The following is a 26,551-nucleotide window of genomic DNA, read 5'->3' as shown; positions in this document are numbered from 1 at the left end:
TGGGAGTTGGTGCAATACACTGGCAGGATCTAGGCATCTTCTGAATCTCACAGAGGTTGAAGTTTTTCCTCAGAGAGGTCAGAACACACTTCTTTGAAGCGTTAATTAGGAGTGTGTATACTTTGTACTTAAAAAAAAAGTAATTCTACAGCAAGAAAGAGGTGGATTATGTGTGTATAAATTAAATGTGCATAATTTAGGAGGTTCTGGGAATGCGATTGCTTCTCTCCATGCCTCCTGCAAAGTTTCATAGCATAAATAGAACAAAGACAGATTCTTTTTATCACAACTCTTGTGCATGCTTTATTATACAATTTGGGTTTGGATTATAACTTTTTTGCTGGGGAGGTGGGGCTTGGTCAAGCTGACAGGGGACAGAGGATTAAAAACAGGAAAATAATAGAATGGGAAGAAACAGAAGCAAGGAGGAAAGGTATAGAAATGCATTGGTATAATCCAGATCCAGCTGTCAAATATCTGAAGCCCAGCCTGTATGACCTTCAGTTTATAAACATCCCGCAGTATTTGTTCATTCATTTTCAGGGTACTTTCCTCTCCACTAGCTGAGGCACTATTACATCCAAGACTGACTGATTAGGGCATGTCATAGAATATGGGGTTCAAAAGCAGCAACAGTGAGGGATGGGGGAGATTACACTGAAGTGACAGAGTGCAAAAATGCAAATACTAAAGTAAAAACCCTCTGCCTGATCTCCTGAAAACCCATTTTGTTTCTCCTACATGGGATGAAACCAGCAGGAAGATCAGCAAAGTATTCAGAGAGGGATGATGTTGTTTTCACAACCTCTGTTTGCACTGGTAGTCTTGTACCCATCCACTTGTACTCTTCCAATATTCAGTCTTTCTCATCTTGCCTTCTTGGTCCAGACACAGGACTCCCAATGACTCAAGCAGGGTCCAGGGAAGACCTTGTCATCTCGAGGTCCAGCTGCAGCTTGCTTGTACTATTGTAGAACCTGCCAGCACGGTCTGACCCGCCAAAGACCAGAACCGTGCATGCATTGTGCTTGCCCTGGTTCTCCTTATCTGCATCCGTCTGGGGGGCATAAGTCAAGTTGAGCAGTGTGTGGCCTGCCCGGGGCACAGAGCAAAGGTCACTATGCTTGACTGCACTCCAAGTCAAGGTATCTGCAATGGGAAAGGGTTAACGGGTGGTAGCAAACCTTCACATCTTGAGGGAGTACTGGTAGCAAAAGCGCCGCAAGGACTTACCAAGATGGAATGTGAATGCATCCCGAAAGGCTCCTCTGACACCACAGCCTCCGCTTATCAGCACTTTCTGATCAGACACTGGAATGGCCGCATGGAAACTGGAAGCAGAAGATGGATTCTTAAGGATTAGAATTGAAATTGAATTGAAACTGAAATACTTTATTGTCACTTGTACAACTTGTATACAGTGAGATTACACGAGCACCCCCCACTCAGCTCTCTTAGTCTGAATTCCCCTCGTTTACTGACACACATACAACAAACCCAAAACTCAGTTGCTCTGTTATCTTTTCATTCAGCAGCCTAACAGCCCACGGATAGAAGCTGTTCTTTACCCCGTTGGTGAGACTAATCATGCTTCTATATCTTCTGCCAGAGGGCAAGAGATCAAGAAAGTGCCGGCCAGAGTGTGAATCATCCCTGAGAATTTTCCTCACTCTCCTGAGGTAACGTTCTTCTGCAATGTCATCCAGTGGATTCACGGGACAGCCCATAATATCTTGTTCTGTATTCACCACCCTCTGCAGGCACTTCCTATCAGTTGATGTCAAACAAGCGTACCACACCGTGATGTAGTATGAAAGGACACTTTCTATTGTGGACCGGTAGTAGGAGATCATCAAATGTTGATTGACATCATTCTTTCGCAATATTCTGAGGAGATGGAGTCTCTGTTGGGCTTTCTTAACCACCTGGGTTGTATTGAGCTTGTACCGAGTTGCTCACTTTCTGCCTGGCCATCTAGGATCATCGTCTCGCCCACCCAGCTAATATGCTCCCCAATGCCCCAGTCTGGCTCTCCCATTTTCTTCAAATGTATTGTGTAGCCATCACCAACTTCTATAGACTTATCTGGAGTCCATAACATCACATCATCCACTTGCATGATCGTAAGGCAACATGGTGGCCAGGACCAGGCCATCTTGATGCAGCAGATAACGATAGTGGAAGTTGAGGCAAAGGCTAGGGTGTGTCTGGTGTAACTTACATGGCATATGTTTTTTGAAGGCTCATCTCTATCCTCAACTCTGTTCTACTCAAACTAGCAACATGGATTTGTTTGGTCCATCTCTGTACAAATTCTGATTTGCCACATTTTTCAGAGGAAATATCATCCATGCAAAAATGTTAAGAGCTTTTAAAAAGTGATCTCACCTAAAAAAGAAATGTTCACTCTTGTGAGGTAATGTGAGGACTGCCTTTTAACCTCCCCACACTCCTACTTTCAGGGTGGGTTAACAGCTGCTTGGAGCAGCTACAACACTTGAAGACTCCTCCCTGCCAATCCATTCCTTAAAGAGTTACTAGCTGCTTGAAGCTGGAGGCAAGTGTAAGCTTTGCCTCTGGGTCATCATGTGATGCAGTGATGAGTCTCTCACATCAAATACTGCAAGAAGAAAAAGGTGGCTGCTACCATATATCACCTGCCTAGGAGCTTAGATATAGGCAGGAATAATAATAATAATTTATTATTTGTACCCCGCCCATCTGGATGGGTTTCCCCAGCCACTCTGGGTGGCTTCCAACAAAGATTAAGAATGCATTAAAATGTCACACATTAAAAACTTCCCTGAAGCCTTCAGATGTCTTCTAAATGTCAGATAGTTGTTTATCTCTTTGACATCTGATGGGAGGGTGTTCCACAAGACAGGCGCCACTACCGAGAAGGCCCTCTGCCTGGTTCCCTGTAGCTTTGCTTCTCACAGTGAGGGAACCGCCAGAAGGCCCTTGGTGCTGGACCTCAGCATCCGGGCAGAACGATGGGGGTGGAGACACTCCTTCAGGTATACTGAGCCGAGGCCATTTAGAGCTTTAAAGGTCAACACCAACACTTTGAATTGTGCTCGGAAACGTACTGGGAGCCAATGTAGGTCTTTCAAGACCGGTGTTATATGGTCTTGGCAGCTGCTACCAGTCACCAGTCTAGCTGCCGCATTCTGGATTAGTTGTAGTTTCTGGGTCACCTTCAAAGGTAGCCCCACGTAGAGCGCATTGCAGTAGTCCAAGCGGGAGATAACTAGAGCATGCACCACTCTGGCAAGACAATCTGCGGGCAGGTAGGGTCTCAGCCTGTGTACCAACAGCTTGAAGGTTTCACCAATTAAATCAGGGATGTGGAGCCTGTGTCCTTCTCGATATTGTTGGGTTCCAGCTCCCATCATCCCTGATCATTAGCCAAGCTGCCTGGGGGCTGATGGGAGCTGGAGTGCAGCAGCACCAGGAGTGGGAGGGGATACAGGCTCCACGTTTCTGCAGTAAAATGATCAAGGATTGATTTCTTCTTGTCAACTAACAGGCTTCTGAGAAGAGCAGCACATGCAAGATTAAAGCTCTGCCTTTTTCTAGCCCAGGCTCCAGGGAAGCCAACTCATGACTGACAGCAGCCCTTCAAACATGTACCTCAGACCCCCTTCCATTACAATCACTAGCATTGTCCATGCAAGAGAGCCCCATAATCAGCTCTTACCTGCGAGCTGAAGGTTGTCCAGAGAGAAAAGGAATTGAAATGTACTCCATGAAACCTAGAGGCACATGGGGGAAGGTGGAAGATTTCAGATGCAACAAACTTATTGGGGGGGAATAAAGTTTGTGGTACCTTAAAAACACTGAACATTACTACAGCAGAAGCTTTTGTGGGCTAAAGTTGGCTTCATCAGACGTCAGGAGGAATGTAAACAATGGTATCAATTTGTAAAGAAATGCAAAAAGGCCTGACTAGTGACCATTCATAAAACAACTATTGAATTTAGATCATCACAGGCTTTACTTTTTGCATTTTATTCACTTCCTCTTCACTCACACGCCCACAATAACTTTGTTACACTTCAAGGTGCTACAGGGTTTTGTTGTTTTTGCTGAAATAGACTTCACACAGCTTCCTCTCTGGATGGGAATTGCAGAAGCTTATTGCATATAATGCAGAGATGTCTGTAACTGCATCTGGCCATAAATCCGGTTACAGCACCGGTAATCTTACAATGGCCAGTCAGGGGTCATTTTTGATCCATTCTCCAAAAGGTTTTGAGGCAAAGTCGCTGTTTGCTAGCATCAGTCTTTCCTCACACCAGTGTGCAATATATACCAACTTCTGATATCTCCTGCCTCAAGGGATTCCTTTAATCTCACCAGGCGGTGGACTTCAACTCTATCCAAACTAAGAGAGGGAATGGCAAAGTTCTTACCCAGATCTAGGATGTGTGTGTCGTTCAGGTAGAAGGAAGTCTTCTGGCCCCCAAATATGATCAGTTTGTTCCTCAGCAGAGTAGCTGAATGGCTTTGAGAAAGCAAGGAAAGACAGTGAACAAGGAAAACGTAGGAAAATGAAACAGTCCCTGCAACATCTATAGCTAGAAATCCACTTTATGTCTTACATTTTTGAATGATTTTTCCTAGCTTCAGTCAATCTCAGTGGCCATTCTGGGGCACCCACAGGGGCTGTATATGAGTAAAAGGTAAAGTAAAGGAAACGCCGTTTACCTTCCCGCTATAAAGCGGTACCTATTTATCTACTTGCACTTAAGAGTGCTTTGAAACTGCTAGGTGGCCAGGAGCTGGGACCGAACGACGGGAGCTCACCCCGCCGCGGGGATTCGAACCGCCGACCATACGATCGGCAAGTCCTAGGCACTGAGGTTTTACCCACAGCGCCACCCACCTATGAGTAGCTCCATCATTTCCAAAGCTAGCAAGGCATTTGGTGGAAAGATGCCAAAAGTTTGGTCAGCTCCAGCAATGCCTTAAAAACAAATTATGGTGTTCCAATATCCAACAGCAACTTTCAAAACTAAAGTTTTAATATGAGACATCAGCTGCATTAAGCCTTTCGGTAGCAGCAGAAGAATAAAATGTGTGAGTTGGTTTTAGATATAATAATGTTTATGCTGTAATTTTTTTAAAAAAATCTCTATTGCCATAAGCTGGCCTGCAACCTTAGGCTGTGTTCACACTCCAGTTTACTGTGCATTCACTGAGTTTCCGGTCCTGGTTTATAATCTGTGTTCACATGACGTTATCCAAAATGCATTATGTATCTTGTACTTTGTTATAAGATACTACTGTTTGGTGTATTGTTTCTCAAACCAGCTTCACATGATTGGAATCCTTATGCCTCTTGTCTTTGGCGAAGGTGTGAAAGCATCCCTGTGGGAAACAACTTCACTGAAACCTATGGCAGTAATGTGAACACAGCCCTAGAGTGGAGGGCAGGATAGAACCCCCTCAAAGAAAGACATATATAAACATAATGTTATGTGAACCATAGAACACAAAAGGCTTTTTTATTAGAGAAATACATCAAGTAAAAACAAGCTTTACAGCACTGCCTGAGTAGATTTGCCAAGATTTTATCTAGATTAAGAACAAACTCATCAACTCATCAGAAGTGATAGAATTTCCCCCATTTGCTAAAGTTAAAAGTTTTATTTAAGCAACGTATTAGGGAATGTGTAATTTGGTCCAGAGACCTTTAGATCTAACTCCTAAGCTGATCTTTGCAAAATGAGAAGAAGCTTCTATTAATTCCTTCTCTTGACCAGAAGGTTTTTGTGAATTCTCTGATTAAGAGAACTGAAAAGTCTTTAGCCAAAAGATATAAACTCCCATGCTGGAGGCAAGGAAAACTTCATCAAGATTTACACAGCTGTTATCAATAGTAGTATATGAGCCTGGTCCTAAAACCTGCAAGAGGCACCCACTCCACTTGTGAAATGAGACTCTCATACTTCTCTCCCATCTGTGACAGTCCCCCTGCAAGCTGATCCTGAAACTGCATGCCCCCTCTGCATGCAGTAAAGTTATGCAGCCCACACGAGACACCTTGGATCCAAGCCATAGTCTTGCCTTCTACTGCACAGGGTTTTAAAAATGGCATTGTAAGCTTCATTCTGGGAACACGTGTGTGAGAGAACACAGTGGTACCTCGGATTAAGCACTTAATTCGTTCCGGAGGTCTGTTCTTAACCTGAAACTGTTCTTAACCTGAGGTAACACTTTAGCTAATGGGGCCTCCCGCTGCTGCCGTGCCGCCAGAGCACGATTTCTGTTCTCATCCTGAAGCAAAGTTCTTAACCCAAGGTACTATTTCTGGGTCTGTAACCTGAAGCATATGTAACCCGAGGTACCACTGTAAAACACTCCCAAGGAATTCCAGGCAGAGAGGATGTCTGAGTGCACTTAGTATATGAACAAGATAGGAGGTTTCTGAGGGGCCCTCAGTTTGAGGGGCAGAGTTTACACAGAGTCCCTTGGCATTATAGCACTATCAAACAAAGTAAATACCCGCAGGAAAATGTACAAGTGTTTTCAGAGAAAGCACTAATTACACTATTTCCAACCGCCAAGGAAATAAAATAAAAATGAGAGCAATGAAGGAGTTGTCCAATATCATACTTCAGTAAGAAAAATCAAGAAATCAGCACTAAGCTGATTCTCCTCACTGAAGCAAAGAAGACTTACCCAAGCCTAGGCAAAGGCTTCTCCCCCTCAACAATGGGTTGATACCAGATCTCATACTCGGGGTTGAAAACAAAGAGTGTGTTGCTGCAAGCTCCCATCTCCAGGGATGACATTTTAGGGAAAGCTCCTCCGAAGACAAATAGCTCCTTTCGGTAGATGGTTGCACTGTGGTAAGCCAGCGTTGGCACTTTACCCTTAGCCTAAGGAAGAGATCACCGGTCACTGTACAGGCTTGGCATTTTAGACTGACTTAGCATCAGCACCACAGACAGCTCTGTTGTTGGCAGCATCAATGACCACGATTCCTCCCCTTTCCAATGCCTTCCTAATAGACCTGACAGCAGCTGCCTCAATCACTCCCCACCTGAGCTGTGATCCACCAGTCTCTTACATGGATGGGAGGTGCTTACAGAAGTGGGGAAGACTCAGGGATAAAGACACCTTCTCAGATGGTCTGCTCTTTTTTTAAGATTCTAAATTCTTGAGCATGGGTAGGCAAACTAAGGCCCGAGGGCCGGATCTGGCCCAATCGCCTTCTAAATCTGGCCAGAGGACGGTCTGGGAATCAGCGTGTTTTTACCTGAGTAGAATGTGTCCTTTTATTTAAAATTCATATCCAAGTTATTTGTGGGGCATAGAAATTCATTCATTTTTCATTTTTTTTCAAAATACAGTCCGGCCCCCCACAAAGTCTGAAGGACAGTGGACCGGCCCCCTGCTGAAAAAGTTTGCTGACCGCTGTTCTTGAGGTTTGGGGAGTGTTATGTTTTAAATTCCACATATTACATTGATGAAAACGAGGACGCAATTTAAAAACAAATAAAGGACTGGAGGTCTCTTATATAATAACTCTTCTCTTTATTGCTCAAGGCTTTGTTTCTCTTGCGACTCACAGACACATGAAGCCACTTCCAAGACGCCGTGTCCAGAACATGGATGTTGCTGTAGCGCTTTGCCTCCCTCATACCCCCGAAGATGTAAATGCGCTTGGTCTCTGGGTCATATGTGGCACTGTGGCCCCTTGAACACTGTGGCATGGAACCTGCTGCCGGGAGATCCATGGGGAACCAGAAGTCATTGTCTGCGAAATCAGCAACAGAAGTGAAGACTCAAGATGTGCAAGAGGGTGGGGGGAAAGTTGCAGAAAGTAGTCGCCAACATGCTAAAAGCTGAGAGCTGGCTTCCCTGCTAACCAGAACACAAGTAGTGTGCAAAGAAAGTTAAATCCAGCCACTATCAAGTTCAGATCACCAGGCATGGCAGACACTCCTTTAAGAACTACTATACCCATATAGGAAAAACCTACTGCAATTCAGTTTCCCTCTGATCGGTTGCAGACAGTGTCAACATGTACATCACTGCAAGCAAAGAAGCATCTCACCAATTTCCAGTTTCCACAGGGCATCTTGGCAAAATTGTTGATTAGTTCCTTCGCCACCAATCAGAACAGCAGTTTCAGGGTCACTCAGGCACATGGCATGACACCACCGAGGGCTTGGACATACTACGGAGAGATGCAGGAGTGGAGACAGCAGAAATCCATCTCATTTCATTGTGGGAGGGTCATTTGGGAGAACTTCCTCCTGAAACCTACAACATGACTGATTCTGGCTGTTTCCATGCTACCCTTAATGTGGAACTGCCATTGTTCGCTCACTCACTTTTTACAGGGCATCTAAAGGACATCATCAAATCAATACCCTCCAGTGCTTTCTCTTGTTCCTCAAACCACAGAAAATCCTGTGCAAACTCCACATATGTAGATGGTCTTAAAACTAATCTTCCACTTTTCCTAGAGCTGCAGCGACATTGCAGGTAAATGAAGCTATAGCCATGCCGGCACCATTACCTTTACGGTCAAGCATAATATAATAATAATAATAATAATAATAATAATAATAATAATAATAATTTATTATTTATACCCCGCCCATCTGGCTGGGCCTCCCCAGCCACTCTGGGCGGCTTCCATAAAAACCAAAAATACAGTAAAATATCACACATTAAAAACTTCCCTGAACAGGGCTGCCTTAAGATGTATTCTGAATGTCAGGTAGTTGTTTATCGCTTTGACATCTGCTGGAAGGGCATTCCACAGGGCGGGCGCCACTACCGAGAAGGCCCTCTGCCTGGTTCCCTAGCTTTGCTTCTCGCAATGAGGGAACCGCCAGAAGGCTCTCGGCGCTGGACCTCAGCATCCGGGCAGAATGATGGGGGTGGAGACGCTCCTTCAGGTATACTGGACCGAGGCCATTTAGGGCTTTAAAGGTCAGCACCAACACTTTGAATTGTGCTCGGAAACATACTGGGAGCCAATGTAGGTCTTCCAAGACCGGTGTTATATGGTCTCGGCGGCCGCTCCCAGTCACCAGTCTAGCTGCCGCGTTCTGGATTAGTTGTAGTTTCCGAGTCACCTTCAAAAGTAGCCCCACGTAGAGTGCATTGCAGTTATCCAAGTGGGAGATAACCAGAGCATGCACCACTCTGGCGAGACAGTCCGCAGGCAGATAGGGTCTCAGCCTACGTACCAGATGGAGCTGGTAAACAGCTGCCCTGGGCACAGATTTGACCTGTGCTTCCATGGACAGCTGTGAGTCCAAAATGACTCCCAGGCTGCGCACCTGGTCCTTCAGGGGCACAGTTACCCCATTCAGGACCAGGGAATCCTCCACACCTGCCCGCCTCCTGTCCCCCAAAAACAGTACTTCTGTCTTGTCAGGATTCAACCTCAATCTGTTAGCCGCCATCCATCCTCCAACCGCCTCCAGACACTCACACAGGACCTTCACCGCCCTCACTGGTTCTGATTTAAAAGAGAGGTAGAGCTGGGTATCATCCGCATACTGATGAACACCCAGCCCAAACCTCCTGATGATCTCTCCCAGCAGCTGCATGTAAATGTTGAAAAGCATGGGGGAGAGGACGGAACCCTGAGGCACCCCACAAGTGAGAGCCCAGGGGTCTGAACACTCATCCCCCACCACCACTTTCTGAACACGGCCCAGGAGGAAGGAGCGGAACCACTGTATGACAGTGCCCCCAGCTCCCAGCCCCTCAAGACGGTCCAGAAGGATGTTATGGTTGATGGTATCAAACGCCGCTGAGAGATCCAGCAGAACTAGGAAACAGCTCTCACCTTTGTCCCTAGCCCGCCGGAGATCATCAACCAGTGCGACCAAGGCAGTTTCAGTCCCATGATGAGGCCTGAATCCCGACTGGAAGGGATCCAAATGGTCCGCTTCTTCCAGGCGTGCCTGGAGTTGTTCGGCAACCGCTCGCTCAATCACCTTGCCCAAGAATGGAAGATTTGAGACTTGAGAAGATTTGAGAAGATTTGAGCACCATTTCATCATTTTTCTATTCTATCTTTTAATTAAGACCCATGCTCTTTGGGCTACTTTTTTTCAACTTTTTAAAGGAATTCTTGGAAGTAATTACCAAATTTCTCTTTAAAACAATAAACTCTAGAATAACTGCTTTTTAAAAAGTGGCTCAGTTGTATTCTGTCTTTCCCACCCTAGGACTCTGGGTAGACTGAACATAGTGAGATGTCCACATACAAGAATTGATGGGTGAGATTCAACTAATGATTTCTGTCAATGTAAGCCTTGCACAAGGGTTTGTGCTTCCAGAATGAGGCTTCTCCCCCCCTTCCCCCTACATGCCCCCCAAATTGGCTCGAGGGGAGGTGGGTCAGGAGAACTTCCAGAACAGCACACAGGGAGAGGAGAGGGGGGATTGTTCCTTACAACAAGCTGAAATGCTTGCCCTGACAAAATGATCACCTTAGCACGACATGGAATTCCTCCCACTATACCCTCAAAACACAGGAAGTCAGTTGCAATGCCACATGTAGCTCACAGTGGAAGAGCAGTAACTGGGTATTACTAGGAGCTGCTGTTCTGGAAGCACTGAATGAAATCCAACAAATTGTTCAAGGAACAGGTATTTACCTTGCAGCTCTTTAACTTCCAAGTCTGCAGAGAGAGAAAATGTTCCGAGAAATTACTATTCTCATGCAATGCTCTCTTCAAACTGATTTTCAGTGGGTCATGCATTTATATTGGAAAAAAGAAAAGATGCTATTTCATTATAAGCAAAGAAGTTATGATCCTGTATCAGGCGAAATGTTTTAGAATGCACACTCAGTAATTTAACATGCATTTTTTGTGCACCGACAGCCAAACCACACACTAACACTGGTAATGCATGATTCCCACCCCACCCTCAAACTATAAATACCAGCAGTGAGGGAGACACTATCAGAATCAGGTCTGCAGCATGTAGTGGGATTAGCTCTTTCCTATCATGTTGTGGCTCTGATCAGCAGTCACCTGCTAAAGCCATTATTTGGCACAGGAAGGAACACCACCAATGCCAGTTTTTTGACTGCATGAAAATGATGACTGGCCAGGAAGTTAAAGAACAAATTGGAGGCTGTCTCCATAAGCTGCAAGCCCAAATGCAAACATCATTGGTATCATCAAGTATATAACTCTTTGTTAGGTATCTTCCCCAACTCCTATGTATCAGGACAAATTCATATGAATTAGAGCATTCTGAATGTGTGTTGACTAGATGTATGCAGGTTCTAGCATGTGCTGAAGTCTTGTATTTTACAACATAACTGGAAAGTTTCTGAAAAGGAGGCCAAGCTAGTAGGATAAGGGATGGGGGACTGGACATTGTGCATTCATGGGAGCACAAATACTCCTCCCTGTCCCAGAATACTACACAATTACAAGCTAATTTGGTCTCGGAAACTAGACATCACTCCTGCTATAGATTTACTAACCTTCAGATTCCTGCTGTCTGTTGGATGCCAGAAGTTCAAAGAGAACCCTCCTGGTCTTTAGGCGAGCTGAATTAGATGTACATGTTTTATTTCTGGCCTCCTCACAGTCCACCGATGCAGCAGTTGTTTCTGGAGCAGGAAGCATAAGCAGCGTTTCCATGGGTGGAGAGAACTCCTTCCTTTCAAGCACAGGCTCTTTAACAGGCATCACTGAACTCCCATTCTTAGACTGCTCCACAAAGAACAGAATTAGATCGGGATCAGAAATCATTCGAACAAAACGAATGGGCCTAATGAAAAGGGCTCACTGAAGACATGCACTACAGACAAATCTATAGTTTTCCCTGGGCTGCCCTAGACAAGGGGTAGCCAACGTGGTGTCTTCCAGATGTTGTAGACTACAATTCCTATCAGCCCTGACCATTGACCATACTTGCTGGAACTGGGAGTTGTGTTGCCCAACATCTGGAGGGTCCCATATTGCCTATTCTTGTCCCATATGCTTTGCTCCTGTTCTGTCCAGCTTGAGAGTTTTCCCAAAGCATCTGGTAAACCACTGTTGGGAGCAGAAGGTAAGGTCCAGCAGGGTTCATCAAAGGCCCAAGCACTTATAGAATCATAGAACCCAACTCGCTCAATCTTCCTCATAAGGCTTGGTTTCCAGACTCTTGATCATCTTGGTTGCCCTCCTCTGCATACATTCCAGCTTGCATACATTCCTTCTTAAATTGTTACAGTAGACACAGTATTCCAGGTGTGGTCTGACCAAGGCAGAATAGAGCGGTACTATTACTTCCCTTGATCCAGACACTCTACATTTGTTGAAGCAGCTTAGAATAGTATTAGTTTTGTTTTTGTTTTTTGTTTTTTGCTACTGCATCACACTGTTGACTCATGTTCAGCTTGTGGTCTACCTAGATCCTTTTCACATGTACTACTGGCAAGCCAGGTGTCCCTCATTATATTTGTGCAGCTAATTATTCCTGCATAAGTGTAGAACTTGATATTTGTCCCTACTGAAATTCATTTTCTTAGTTTGGGCCCTGTTCTCCAATCTGTTAAGGTTATCTTGAATCCAGATTCTGTCTTCTGCAGCATTATCTATCCCTTCAAGTTTGGCGTTACCTGCAAATTTGTTGGGTCTGAAACGCCAAATGAAGTTTCCACTACGGAGTTTTAATCACAAACACAATCTCTGAGCAATTGCTCTAAGTCTATGACCTGAAGCAGTCCTACAGATCACACAGAATATGGTAGCAGAAATCTGGAAGGAACCACTTCAAATTGTAGATGCAGATATATTTTTGCACACTTTCCCACACAAAACAAAACACAAACATCCCTGCATGTAGAGGATAGGCAGAAAGGTTTCATGTAGCCCTCTCTCTGATGTGGGGAATAGAATTACAGTGGTACCTCCGGTTACGAACTTAATTTGTTCTGGAGGTCTGTTCTTAACCTGAAACCGTTTTTAACATGAGGCGCACTTTCACTAATGGGGCCTCCTGCTGCCACCGCGCCACCGATGCGTGACTTCTGCTTGCACCCGGGGGCAAAGTTCACAACCAGGAGCATCTACTTCCGGGTTAGCGGAGCTCGTTACCCGAAGTGTTCGTAAGAAGGATGGTACATAACCTGAGGTTCCACTGTACTCTCCTCCTCTTCCCCATTCCCTCAGTAGGAATAACGCTTCCAGAATTCCACTACCTGTCTGTGTAACTTGTAGACTGGTCGTGGTCCTAGAGGTTAACAACAAGCAGTTAGGAGAATGGAGAAAAAGCCACCAAAAGGAGACTTCTATCTATAAACCTACCTCAGGTGGCTCATCCAATCGCTGACCTGTATCTTCTGGAAGGACAGGTGACTGATTAGGCTCTGTGGCCTGAAATGGGCGGGTGGGGGTGCTGTTGAGCAGCTAAGGAGGAGACACACACACATTAGAACAACACTTGCAACTTGAGTCAAAAGGCAATGCACAGATGAGTAGCCCCCTACATTGGAGGCTTTTAAAGAGAGGGAGGTATGGTTTGAAGGATGTGACGGGCCGTGTAACAGGGTAGACTGAGTGGGCATCTATCTGTTCCCTCTTTGGGCCTCTCCCTCGGTCAGGCGGATCATGGTTGCCATAGCAGCAACCAGTATACCCCTGAGCCTGTCAGCGTTGCTATTAAATGCCAGATTAGTCCATAATAAAATCTCCCTTATTCATAATTTAATTGTGGATGAGGAGGCCGACCTAGCTTGTATTATTGTACTAACTGGATAACTGGAATGTTCTGTACATGGGCTGCCTTTAAAATATGCTGGAAACTGGGAGATATGAACATATTTCATCCATGCTTTGTAGTCAGTGGCTTCCAACCAGTTTTCAGGCCCAAATCAAAGAGATGGGGTATCTCACATGTAGCTACTCAATCCGTGAGATTTGTTTGTTTATATCCATTTATAGGCTGCCCTTCATCATGTTGTTCTGTGGTAGTGGCCCAAAGGGCCATAATGAATGTGATAATGTGAAGTTCCAGAGACAGTTACATACAGCTCAATACAACAAGCAAACTATGTAACACACAAAACTACTAGGCAATAAATTAAACCTAATCAACAGCAGTCAGGAAATAGGAACACTGTAGTGTTCTACAGTAGGAAGGGTATTCTGAACTCATCTGCAGCCCCCAAAACCTATGCAAAAGGTGCATTTTGACCCAGCGTTGATATGTATATAATGATGAGGCCAGAAGGGGAGGGCATTCCACAGCCTGGGGGCCACCACAGAGAATGTCCTCTCATGCATTCCTGCTACAAACTTGATAGGGTAGCAGAACTACCAGAGGTGCCTCTCCTGCAGATCTCAACAGCTGAACATGTCTACGAAGGAGTCACTCCTTCAGATACTTAGGGCCAATATTTGATGTTTTATTTATATTTTAGGCAAAGTATTTAAACTTTCAGGGCACATGGCCACCAAAAAGCAGAATAATAGTTACACAGCATATCAATATTCATTAACAAGTGGCATTACAGGAATGGATACTTTTAAGACTTCCATTTTCATATCTATCTGTATATATGGTTCACGTTAAAAATGAATCCACATGGGTCTCAGTAGGCAGGGAGTACAAAAATGACAAGATAGAAAACTTTCCTACCTGTTCCTCGACAGTCAAGAGAAGCTTAACAGGGTTACCATTCTCTTCCTGCTTTAACGAAGCCATCAAAACATCCACTCGCCAGTCACCTTCCCAAACCAAACACCTGCTTGAGTAAAACAAACAGATCACTATTTTCTTGCCCTGAGATAATTTTACTTTTATTTCAATAGCTGATAGAGTTAAATTGACAATACATTCTTAAGCTTTAAAGACTGTCCATAGCAGAACAAATGGATTTGGTAGGTTGCAATAGCACAACATCCTCATGACAGCTACTGTAACTAATAGCATGTTATCCCTGAAGTCTTGAGTTCAGATCCAGACTTTGCTGGCCCTGGACACATTCCCTGTTTTTAAAATAAGGAATTTATTCCCTCTTACAGTTTTTAAAAGATCTTCCTCACAGTGTGTTTGAAAAGCACTTGGCATGCTAACAAGTATCAATACTGGCACCAAAATTCACTAATTATCTAGAATTTACCTTGCTTCAGGCCCCAGCTTGCCAATCTTTTGTGGCTTAACATTTGGATTCACTAATATTTCCACAATGATGCTTGTCTTCTGAGAATAGCGGCTCCAGTCACCCAAACCAAAGACCACCAGGTGTTTGGGCAGCGGAAGTGGTAAGTGAGTCTGGTAACATTTCTGACGGCATTTGCTTAGAAAGAAGAGAAAATATATTAGTCTCAAAAGTGATAGCATGGAAAGAAACTGAGAAGAAAAGATTCATAGTGATGGAAAGCAAGAGGGGAAAAGACTGGTGCTGTGTATGCACAATCATGGGTGTAGCCAGGAGGGGGCAGAGGGGACAGCTGCCCTCCTAAATCAAGTACATTAAATAAATAAAAATATTTAATTGACCAATTGTGTCGCAGATAACTCTGTTCTGCCCCAACATAAAGCCTGCCCCCCTAAAATAATTCCTGGCTATGCCCATGTGCACAATACCTTTAAAGGACATTTGAAGCACATTTTCCCCTCAAATAATTAGGGGCACTGTAGTTAACTCTGAGGGGTAAATTACAGTGCCCACCCAGAATTCTTTGAGGGGGAAATGTGCTTTAAAGGTGTAATAGCATGTATTCAGCAAAGGGATCCCTTCTCACTTATTCCCTAAAAGAAGCAAGAGGGATTGACAACCTGTTTTCAAATTTTGGAACTATATTTCTAGGACGGAAGGGACCCAACTGAGGGCATTTACAAATGTGAGGCTCACACCGTGTGTAACCTTCATTGTGTCAATTATGAACATTGCTTTTAAAGCGGCTTTCTTTGCATTATGTGCATGGGCTCCAGCAGTCCCCATTTACCAGGGGCAGTCTATATTCTCCAATAGATGCCCCCATTTTATATCTTGATGGTTTTGTGGATTCCTCTTAACTTCCCTTCCATCTTGCTTCCCATAACTGCCCATTCAGATACTAAACTGTTGAATTAGTTCTAATGTATGTTCTGTAACAAAGGCAGTCAGATGCATTGTGAGATTAGACGTTATGTTGAATAAGTGAAAGTTAAAAGACCTAGACCCCTAAGGAGCTAAAAAGGAGGATATGAATTTTAAAGCTAATCAGTTTTCTAGTGCACAATGGATTCATAAACTAGTGCAAGAGAAGATACAGCAAAACGCATAAAGGAAGAACTGTTGATCAGCAATGAAGAGTTCTGCCGAAGCCTTGCTTTGGGTGGGAGAATTGGGATATTGCAGGTACGCACACACTTATTTTCATATGGGAAACGGTGACTTTTTGCAGCATGTAGATAAGCAACACCGCCTGCAAATGTCTGCCCATCAAGCTGCTGTTAAAGACACACACCTACACTGGCTAGCTGAGAAGTTGGCAACCCTAACGCACCCAAAACGTTGCTAGTAGTTAGGCTCCCGGTGTCGCACAAGACTCTTCGCTGCTTTCATGGTTGCTGTTGGTTTTCACGTGCGAAAACACCGTATCATAAAAATGACCTGTGAACCCGAGGAGCAGGCTTTTCCGCGCATAGATTTTCCTAAACCTTTACCCGCTTTCACCCTCCTGGATGGCGGCAAAGGCGACCCGCCGCGCGCAGGCCTCACCTACTGAGCTGCCGGGGCGGCTCGCGCAGAGACCAGAGGGCGTAGAAGTGGAGCTTGCCTTCCCGCCGGGAGAAATCCGCCCCTCCGCGGGGCTGCGGGACTAGGGCGGCCTCCCCCCGCTGCCAGAGGCCTCCGGGGGCCCAGCTCCATCGCCGGCGGGGCGTCCCCAAGCCATCCAGACTCAGGAAACTGGAAGCAGCAGAGAGCATGGCAGAGGGAGCGGTGCTTTGAGGCCCCAAAGCCCCCACCCAGACACCACGGGCGAGTCAGGGTGGCATAAGCTGCTCCTCGGTCCCAAGTCTGGGTAGTTCGACACGCGGCGGGCTTGGGTTGGGCGCGGGCACTCTGCAGCTGCTCAGAGGTGCTCTTTATTATAGCCCCGCACATTCCAGGGCGGAGCTTTTTTGTATCAGCCCGTTTCCTGGTCCCTGTTTGATCAGTTTCAGGTGTGACAAGGCCGGCGGTGGTTTATTTGCAAGGGGGTGGGGGGGAGAAATACTTGGTGGTTTAAGGGGCAGGCTAGAAAGCTGGTGCAGTTCGGAAATATTTGACCCTCGACGCGGGTGGAGGGGGGCGCTATTGATGCCATAGGTATGGTTCCAGTTCTGAAGCGCGCACCACTGACATTTCTCCATGTATTGCAGCTGCTGCTGTATTTCTGATACTCTACAGAGGGAGCAAATAGATGTCAGCCCTGGTTTTTAAAAAGGGAATACTGCTGCAGAAATCAGCGTCAGACCTGGAAACTGTTTGCTGCTGCTCCTGCCCTATGGGTGGCCATGGGTGAGTAGGTGGAGATCCTGGGCTTTGGCCCCAAGGCATAGCAGCATCTTGGGGCCAGAGCCAGTGGCGTAGCGTGGGGGGTGCAGGGGGGGCCGGCCGCACCGGGCGCAACATCTGGGGGTTAGGGTTAGGGATAGGGTTAGGGGGCGCAAATCCAGGGTTAGGGGGCGCAAATTACTTGCCTTGCCCCGGGTGCTGACAACCCACGCTACGCCACTGGCTAGAGCACAGACCATCCTAACTGCAAAATGAGAAGAAGCCTTGCCTTTCTCTCTCAAATTTTGTTTCCCACCACACCTGGGAAATCTCTCCACACATAGGCAGTGGCAACAGGACACGCAAAACGAATGAAGAGTAATTCTGCCCACTGAAATGAGATGTGTGAATAAAGACATCTTATGTTCAGCTTTTGGAACGCTTTGCATATCAGACAAGCACCTTCTCTCTGAGCTTTCTGGTGCCTGCTAAGGTAGTCTACCAGTTCCTGTTAAACAATGCACTGCAGTTAGGATATCTTTTTTTTAGCAACTAAATAACCAGATTCTGTTTTCTAGTTTGCAACTCTAATTACAATTCCCATAGACAAAACAAAATAAAAGAAAAAAAATTCCTTCCAGTAGCACCTTAAAGACCAACTAAGTTAGTTCTAGGTATGAGCTTTCGTGTGCATGCACACTTCTTCCGATACCTTCAGATATCTGAAGAAGTGTGCATGCACACGAAAGCTCATACCTAGAACTAACTTAGTTGGTCTTTAAGGTGCTACTCGAAGGAATTTTTTTTCTTTTCTTTTGTTTTGACTATGGCAGACCAACACGGCTACCTATCTGTAACTGAAATTCCCATAGAGTAAGCCCCATTGAATTCAGTGAGGTTTACTTCTGAGTAAGTATGCATAAGGTTTCAATGTTACTGTTGAGTAGCAGAAAACAGGTGAGCCATTGCAGTTACTGACCAACCAGTGTGTTAGTAGGATTTTTTTTAAAAAAATGAGATCAAGTAGGTGAGACAGTTTTTAAGTAAGACGTGCTCCTTATTGTCTCATGTATATTAGTTGTCATATGTGTTGATGGAGACTGTTTTTTTCTCAGCAGCATCAGCCCAGCAGGTCTTGGATGCCTGTGATGAAACCAATCCAAATACTTCAGAAATTTCTCAAATGTATTGTGCAATTCTCTTCTCAGAAATGCTTATCTTTTGAGACAGATGGCTACAGGCCACCTGAATCAAATGTATCTGTTAATGACACACTTAACACTCTCAAAGACCATTAGGAACAATTAAGCCATTTAAAATCTACTCACTGGGTTTCTTCTAATAAAGGTTGTAAAGTTGTTTCTGGACAAGAAATAAGGGAGCTTGAGTATTTATAACAATACTCAGACTGTTAAATCAACAAACATTTTTTTAAAAATAGTATTAAAAGCATAAAATGTGAATATATGTCAACCTGCTTAATAAAACTCATTTAATTTAAATATGCATGACTGCACAACATTTGCAACATTTTAGGCAAAGCTTAGCTTTCTCAGGCCTAATACCTGAAGTCGAAGATGCAGGGAACTGGACTTGAATTCAAAACTCCTGTTTTGTATTAGGGTAGCCTTCTCAAAATGTGAACAAGGGTGTAACCCCCTGCTTCAAATAAGCTGCAAACAAGGAAACCACACCCAGCCGGAGGTTTCTCAGCATTTTCATTCTATAAGCTCTTGCTAAAAACCAACCAACCGCTCTTCGGTTTCCTAAGCGTTTTGCCTTACTGTGTGCTGGAGCTACTGTAGTAAAATGTTCCAGGTCAAGTCTCCAGCATCTCAAGGTAGCACTGGAAATGTTCCTTGCCTGAAACCCTGGAGAGCTGCTATTTAGTACGGTGACAATAGTGAGCTAGATGGACTAATGTGCCTTTGTAGACAGCTCCTTAAAAGCTACTCACTTTGAGCCAATATCCATTTCTGTTGTGCAATGAAAAGAGTGTGGGGTGGAAGAGAACGAAGGAGGGAAAGCCATCATATTTCTCCTGCTGATGTTCTCCAAGACGTGGCATCTATTAGCTCTACTTGAAAGCAAGACGAAAAGTCCAAGTCACTTTGGAGATATGGCATGTTTGGTGGGCGACACAGTGTAACTTCTATTAGAGAACATTTTGTGGCTTAACGTGACATGTTGAAATATTGTTTTACAACATTCAAAGCTTTATATGAGGCATAGGCTAACTCTGCCCTCCAGATGTTTTGGGACTACAACGCCCATCATCCCTAGCTAACAGGACCAGTGGTCAGGGATGATGGGAGTTGTAGTCCCAAAACATCTGGAGGACCGAGTTTGCCTATGCCTGCTTTATGTATTCAGGTATTGTCAACCACTCTTCATGTGGGCCCTTTCCTCCTTTCCTGGAGATTCCCTCAGCCTTTCACAGGCTTTGGTGGTCAGAAGCAGAAATCTGTGTAAGCCGACAGCCCAAGACATGGTGCTGCCTGAGGCAAAGGGCAAGATAGCAGCCCCTCTCCCATGTACAGAAGTTGACTGGACTGGCAGCTGAATCTTACTTAAATGATGGTGACAGGATAATGTTTTCCAGTGCACTTCAGGGAAGTAGACTAGTTTAGCAGGTTTAGTTTAGTTTAGATGGCAAGTCTGTGGCACACAGAGTTTTGATTTCCAAATGAGGGGAATGGGAGGGTATGCTAGAGGGATTGCTTGAGGGCTTCTGCCACCTTTTGCCTAATGCTAGCACCATCCCTTCCTGTGAAAGCCTGTGCAAAATTATTCTTCTTTTTTTCCTATCATTTGTGTTATCCAACTAGAAACATGGATAATGGAGCCAAACACCAAAGGAAGTGAGGAGAAATGGCCTTTGGTTTTCTAGCCAATGCATCTGAACAACAGATGCAGGGGGTTGGACTAGAATGAACCTCGGGATCCCTTGCAACTCTACAGTTCTATGAACACTGGTCATGTCAGCACTGCAACATCTCAAACTTATGTGTTTGTCCCCAGTAATGTGCTCATTATTGCAATTTCGTGCTTCAGGGCTATTTGTCCCTTGGAGGAAAAAACTACTTAAAGCAGAGCACACAATCAGAAGAGAACATTTATCCATGTTTTCGGATAATCAGTTTGGTATAGCTCCAGGCTGCCTCGTGATGCAAGTTTGTTCAGCTGCCTGTGCAAAACAAAAATACCAAGAAAACCTCCACAATGAGGCTGTGTGCAATGAGGGTAGCTTCCATTGGTATATAAAATGCCCACCACTGAAAGAAATTTGACTTCATATTCTAAATGAGCCAAAAGATCTGAATGCAGGCAAGATTTAAGTATTTGCTGTTTATTTAGCTCACACAACATGTTTCAAATCTAAGCCTACAAATATAGGCTAACACAATTATTTGCAAGGGGAGCATATTGTTAGAATCCGAGAGCCCTCTTAGCAGCAAGTATCTCTTGTATATTTATTTTTAAGGCAAGGGATCTCTGCCCCCCACTCCAGGCATCCTTTTAATTATGCATTCATTATTTTTACTCAAGATGGTATGGAGGCAGTTATATACCATCTGCTTTAAATATGGTTTGCAGTGCAGCACGAGTGTCAGGGTGAAACTTTATTTTCTACATGGTGCATGTCCTGTAGCTTTCTACTGAAATCCTGTAATTGTTCCTACAACAAGTATCCTGGGGGTTTTCAGTACTGATGTTTTGATTTGTTTTTTGCACTATGAATGCCCTTCCAGGCAGCAATAAAGCAGTAACCTTGGAGAAGCACTGAAGAGACAGAAGCGTAGTAAGTACCGGTAGCTCATTTGATAAATCCCCTTAGTTTTATCATATCATCAGTTGCTTCCTTATTATCAGGGGGGTGTATATCATAGTCTTAAGAAACCTTCCCTAACTGGAGGATTATGAAAATTAACCACAATTGTTTGCATTTTCTCTTCTTGCATCATGGCTTTTACTTGTGACTAGCAGAAGCAGGATCAGAAACTTAGGCAGGGCACTGAAGCCTTTCACTTCCTTCCCCATTACCACTCACACCCTAGAAATTCTGCTCAGTCCCTCTATCTGGCTTCTGAAAGGTCATTAGGGATTGCTGACATACTCCATTCTATGAATTGCACCTCTATATTAAAAATAAGAAGAAGATGCTGAATTTTGAACTAGTACAGTATAGTTGATAAAGAATTTTCACAGCTCCGTTTATCTTTCAGAGGTTTCCCTTTTAATCTCTTTGAAAGAAGTGGTGGTGTAAGGCTGTGCACACTCTCAAAACAGTACAGATAAGAAGAGTTGAATGCCATCATGGCCAAGCCTTACACAGTCAGCGTTTTTGGAATTTATTTGACAAAATTTATATACTGCTCGATTGTAATAAAACCTCTTAGGCAGCTTACAAGAATTAAAATAATCATTAAAAACCACATAAAAACAATTAAGAATACTAAAGATTAAAATTAGCAGTAGACTAAAAATATATTAAGACATGTCAACATCTATGTGTCTAGATAGTCATGCCTAAAGATTTTTTTTTAAGTAGGTGTTGAAAAGAATACAGTGAAGGCACCTGCCTGATGTACATAGCTCCAAGTGAAGGTGCACCACACAAAAAGACTGATTTCTTATGAATGCAGAACAAATATTAGTTGGCACCTGTAACAGTGCCAGTTCCACAGATCAAAATGTCAAGTGGGCATATATGAGGTAAGGCAACAGGTCCCAAGCTGTCAAAGGCTTTATATACTAATAGTAACACCATGAACTTGGCCCAGTAACAAATTGGCAACAAGTGCAGACCTCTGAACAGCGGTGCTGTATGTTGATAGGGTCTTGCTCCTGTCAGCAACTGTGCTGCGGCATTCTGCACTAACTGCAGTTTCCTGGTTAAGCGCACACGGAGTGCATTTGTTGCAGCAGGTAAAAGCCACTTCTAGCCACTGAGGCTACCTGGTCCTCCAGTGACAGAGCTAGTTCTCAGGGCACTGCATACCTACTCCTTCAGCAAGAGTGCAACCCCACCCAGGGCAAGCAATTAATCAATTTCTCAGGCACAGGAACCATTCACGCACATAACCTCTGTCTTGCCAGGATTCAAGGCCACCTTATTTCCCCCGTCATCCATCTCACCGCTGCATCCAGCCACTGGTCCGGGGCCCACACTTATGGCATGTGCACTAATCAGTACTTGGGCACCTTCAGAGTGACACTTGCACTGTAGCCTTCATCCCACTTCCTTCATAACCTAAAGCTCCTCAGAATACTATGGAGCCATCTGGACCCCTCAGTGCTGGAAAGAACACTTGGGAGCAATTAAGGGGACCTTGAGTAGGTGAGGTTAGGCCGAAATTAACTGTGTGAAGTAGAGCTCTGGTCATTTTTTTAAAAATGCGCAAAGGGCCTCTGTAACAATAAGTGCTTAACTGTCTTACAGAAGCAAGACCGAACCTTTATGAGCATATGAAGCAGCCATATACCAACTTGACACATCTGTTGTTCTCTGACAGGCAGTGGCTCCCCAAGGTTCCAGGCAGGAATTTCCCTCAGCTGAGATTCTTCGCCTTTGACTGGACTTAACCATCCAGGGATCCTTTACCTTTGCATTTACCTTAACTGAAGATAGCAGGAACTGAACCTGTGCCACTTTTCGCATAGAAAAGAACTCAGACCAACACCCCCTTTACCTCTGCACTTCATTTTCTTCTTTCTTCACAGCAGCAAAGGAAAGGCGGAAGGCTGAGGCTGTATGATGAAAATGTTTATTGAAATATTTTTTGAAAAATGCAAACACACAAGTCACAGGTTTACTTCATGCAATGAAACATACATTAACCAAGTTCTACAAGGAACAGCAAACACACTAGAAAAACTTTATCTCGCCAGTACATACGAGTCAGTGACATAGCTTAATAAAATATCCTCTCAATTTTAAGGGGGGTGGGAATGTTTGGGAGGATGTGAGCAGCATATTTGTGCACAAAATTAATGATTAAGGAACAAAAATAATATCACATGGATCATAAATCACTGACAGAAATCCTACAAGCTACAGAAATGGTGTATCAAGGTGGCATTCTGACTAGAGGGCATGTTGCAGCTAGAGGTTGATCACTCCAGATAGTCTGTTCCTTTTGTCTTAGCCACAATGTTTGAGTATAGGCTACTGTTAACACCTTGGAGTACGGTTTGATATGTTCAATAAAGTTCAGCCTCTCTAGGTATCCTACAACTTGCCCAAGAGGCAGCCCATTGATGATTAGTGGTGAAACAGAGAGCAAGTGAGGCAACACCTTAGCTGGTTATACCAAGTTTGTTTAAAATGCTAGAAGGGAGCTTCTTAGAATTTTGACTCGGGCCTAGGCTTAAGGGTTCAAAGCAAAAACAACCATGGAAGGAATTCAGCACTGTGCTATTATGATCATTCCATCAGTGCAAGCATTTTTGCTTGCCAGATGAAACAACCTCCCTGCTTCTTCCCCTGCGTGCTATTATGTTGGGGAACATATGCAGGGGGGGGGGGAGAGGAGAAAAGCTCTGTTGCACTAGCGGGACTTGTTGCACTGGCTCCTGTTGGCTGAACTGCTTATTTAAATCTGGCCCAAGTATTTCAACTACGTGTTTTAAAATGTACTTTATTTCAAAGCACAGCTCAGCTGACATCAAAATATAGGATCGTTTGTTTTATTTTTTTATTTCAACATCTACTACGGAAGGAGAGGTTTGTGCAATTCAAAAGCTTACTTCCAGCAATTTGAACATAAGCTGGTCAAATATATCATCAACCCACTTGTTTTGTGATTTTAATTATTTCAGCCACGTCTCTCTTTTTCATTATTGCCCAGGCCCCAACACATCCCAGAGGGAACTGGACATGTGCTTCTTGAACAGCAGTCTCCCATTATGTTCTGCCAAGCCACTTGGGTGGTAGTGGGGTCCTACATATTTGGGAGAAGCCATCAGTCTCTTGTCAGCTCAAAAGATAGCATACAGCAGAACTGGGAAAGACCCTTGCTCAGTACCTCAGGAAATCAGCATCATTCTGATGGGAATGTACTGGTGGTGGCCTAGATGCACTCCTATCGGGACAGGGATAGCCTAAATTCTGTTGTCTATGCTTTGGGACGCAGGTGGCGCTGTGGGTTAAAGCCTCAGCGCCTAGGACTTGCCGATCGAAAGGTCGGCGGTTCGAATCCCTGCGGCGGGGTGCGCTTCCGCTGCTCGGTCCCAGCGCCTGCCAACCTAGCAGTTCGAAAGCACCTCCGGGTGCAAGTAGATAAATAGGGACCGCTTACCAGCGGGAAGGTAAATGGCGTTTCCGTGTGCGGCTCTGGCTTGCCAGAGCAGCGATGTCACGCTGGCCACGTGACCCGGAAGTATCTCCGGACAGCGCTGGCCCCTGGCCTCTTAAGTGAGATGGGCGCACAACCCCAGAGTCTGTCAAGACTGGCCCGTACGGGCAGGGGTACCTTTACCTTTACCTTTATGCTCTGGGATCCTCTAGGTTAGATTACTGCAACACATTATACATGGAGCTGTCTCTGAAGACAATTTGGAAACTTCAGGTGGTGCCGAATTCAGCAGCCAGGTTGCTCACCAAGGGAAGACAGTTTGTGCATATGCCAATCCAGGACCAACCATGCTGGATGCCAATTAGTTTCGAGACCCAATTCAAAAGTGCTCGTTTTGAACTATAAAGCCTTCAAGAATCACCTCTTCCCCATATGAACCAACCTGAAGCCTTCGTTCGTCATCTGAGGCCCTTCTTGTGTGAGAGGCAACAACACAATAATGGGCCTTTTCTACAGTAGCCCCCGCTTGTGGGATACTCTCCCCAGGGAGGCTCATCTGGTTCATTTGTTACATCTCATTAGGCACCAGGCAAAAACATTCCTCTTCTCCTAGGCCTTTGGCTAATTAAACAATCTATAACATTTAAAACGGGCAGGGGGTATGGCTTGTGTTTGGTATTATGTTATGCATTTTTGTGGTTTTGTATTGTAAACCACCATGTGATCTTTAATAAAAAATAATAAATAACTTCAAATAAGGCATCTTCATAGGAAATGGTCTGATGTGGTACTGGGCTTTGGAGTTCAAGAATTCACTATTGGGCTAATGCAAGCCCTTTGGAATATAGCCATTATGTTGTATGCCACTGTTCTAAAGTAGCAGTTTTACACTTTCATGTAGTCCAATTCTAGCCATGTTTATTCAGAAATATATCTCACAAGAACCGGTCAGCATATTTGTAGGTGTATTGCCTTAGGATTGAACCGTGTGTGTGTATTACTCAGTTCACAGGTTTCTTTGAGCAGGGTCATACATTTAAACCCAATAAAATTCATTGATTCAATATATCTGATGACACAAGAAAACAGCAACAGAATTATTGTACAGGTGTGTTTGTTTAAACTACACAAACTGCCTTTGATCAAGATCAGGAGTTCCCACACTTTATCATGCTTTCCACTTATAGTGGCTCAGTATTTTTTAGCCTGCACATCTAAGAATATGTTTAAACTTTGTGTTTAAACAAACACAAAGACTTGCCTGGTAGAAGGTAATCCTTGTCCTTAACCAGACATCAACATAAAATGCAAGGACAAGGTAATCCTTGTCCTTAACAAAGACATCAATATAAAATGCAAGATGCAAGATGACCAGCCACTGCATGGAGTTTGCTCTTGGTGCTGATAGGGGATGTATAACTATAGATGCTGTTTCCTGGTCTAAATAAAGTATATACGAATATCCTTGGGGATGAGCTCATCTCTCTTCTGTAAATTAACCACAACTACAGTGTTAGCTATGCTTACCTCAGTTTTATCTGTAAAATGTTTTAAGGCCTTCTGGAAAGGTAACAGAAATATGCTTTATGAGGCACAAATCCTTGGAATGGGAGACCTTACAATGCAATCCTACACATGTCTACTCAGAAATAAGCCCCACCGAGTTCATCTACACATATGATTGGTTGCCTTAGCTTTACATCACACAACTTTTTCTTTATCATTTCCTGGCAACTGCATCCTGGTTAAGGAGATAAGGCCACTTTCCACAAAGGGATGTAAAATTGATTAGCCC

At 44.3% G+C, this 26,551-nt stretch overlaps 1 protein-coding gene across 8 annotated transcripts; it reads right to left on the bottom strand.

Annotated features, from left to right (window-relative positions):
- Positions 1-133: 133 nt before the first annotated feature.
- Positions 134-17,944, bottom strand: LOC307213889 (RING finger protein B-like). Of its 8 annotated transcripts, none has more exons than XM_079972122.1 (13): positions 17,780-17,944; positions 15,113-15,289; positions 14,629-14,737; positions 13,296-13,397; positions 11,483-11,711; positions 10,641-10,664; positions 8,069-8,191; positions 7,581-7,768; positions 6,688-6,887; positions 4,416-4,507; positions 3,701-3,755; positions 1,234-1,331; positions 134-1,149 (listed from the first exon to the last, which is right to left on the bottom strand). In XM_079972122.1, exons 1-13 carry the CDS (start codon positions 17,905-17,907, stop codon positions 908-910), a joined length of 1,767 nt encoding a protein of 588 aa, XP_079828248.1. In that variant the 5' UTR covers positions 17,908-17,944; the 3' UTR covers positions 134-907. The 8 variants fall into 8 exon arrangements, 6 of the variants coding, with proteins under 6 accessions (XP_079828248.1, XP_079828245.1, XP_079828247.1 ...); XM_079972119.1 differs by lacking the exon at positions 17,780-17,944 and adding an exon at positions 16,700-16,915; XM_079972121.1 differs by lacking the exon at positions 17,780-17,944 and adding an exon at positions 16,700-16,915 and having other exon boundaries at positions 134-1,092.
- Positions 17,945-26,551: the final 8,607 nt, after the last annotated feature.

Source organism: Podarcis cretensis (genome assembly GCF_951804945.1).
Source record: "Podarcis cretensis genome assembly, chromosome: 1".
NCBI lineage: Eukaryota > Metazoa > Chordata > Lepidosauria > Squamata > Lacertidae > Podarcis > Podarcis cretensis.
This window is presented reverse-complemented; position numbering and strand designations above follow the sequence as displayed.

What these genes read in the sequence shown, in the direction of transcription:
- LOC307213889 (XM_079972119.1), bottom strand. Translation starts at nt 16,908, where the DNA reads ATGCTCTCTGCTGCTTCCAGTTTCCTGAGTCTGGATGGCTTGGGGACG. An exon ending in GGAAGTGGCTTCATGTGTCT is followed by an intron (nt 6,888 to 7,580) that starts GTGAGTCGCAAG and finishes TCTCTTCCTTAG; the next exon opens with GCTAAGGGTAAAGTGCCAAC. An exon ending in CACACACATCCTAGATCTGG is followed by an intron (nt 3,756 to 4,415) that starts GTAAGAACTTTG and finishes ATGTGCCTCTAG; the next exon opens with GTTTCATGGAGTACATTTCA.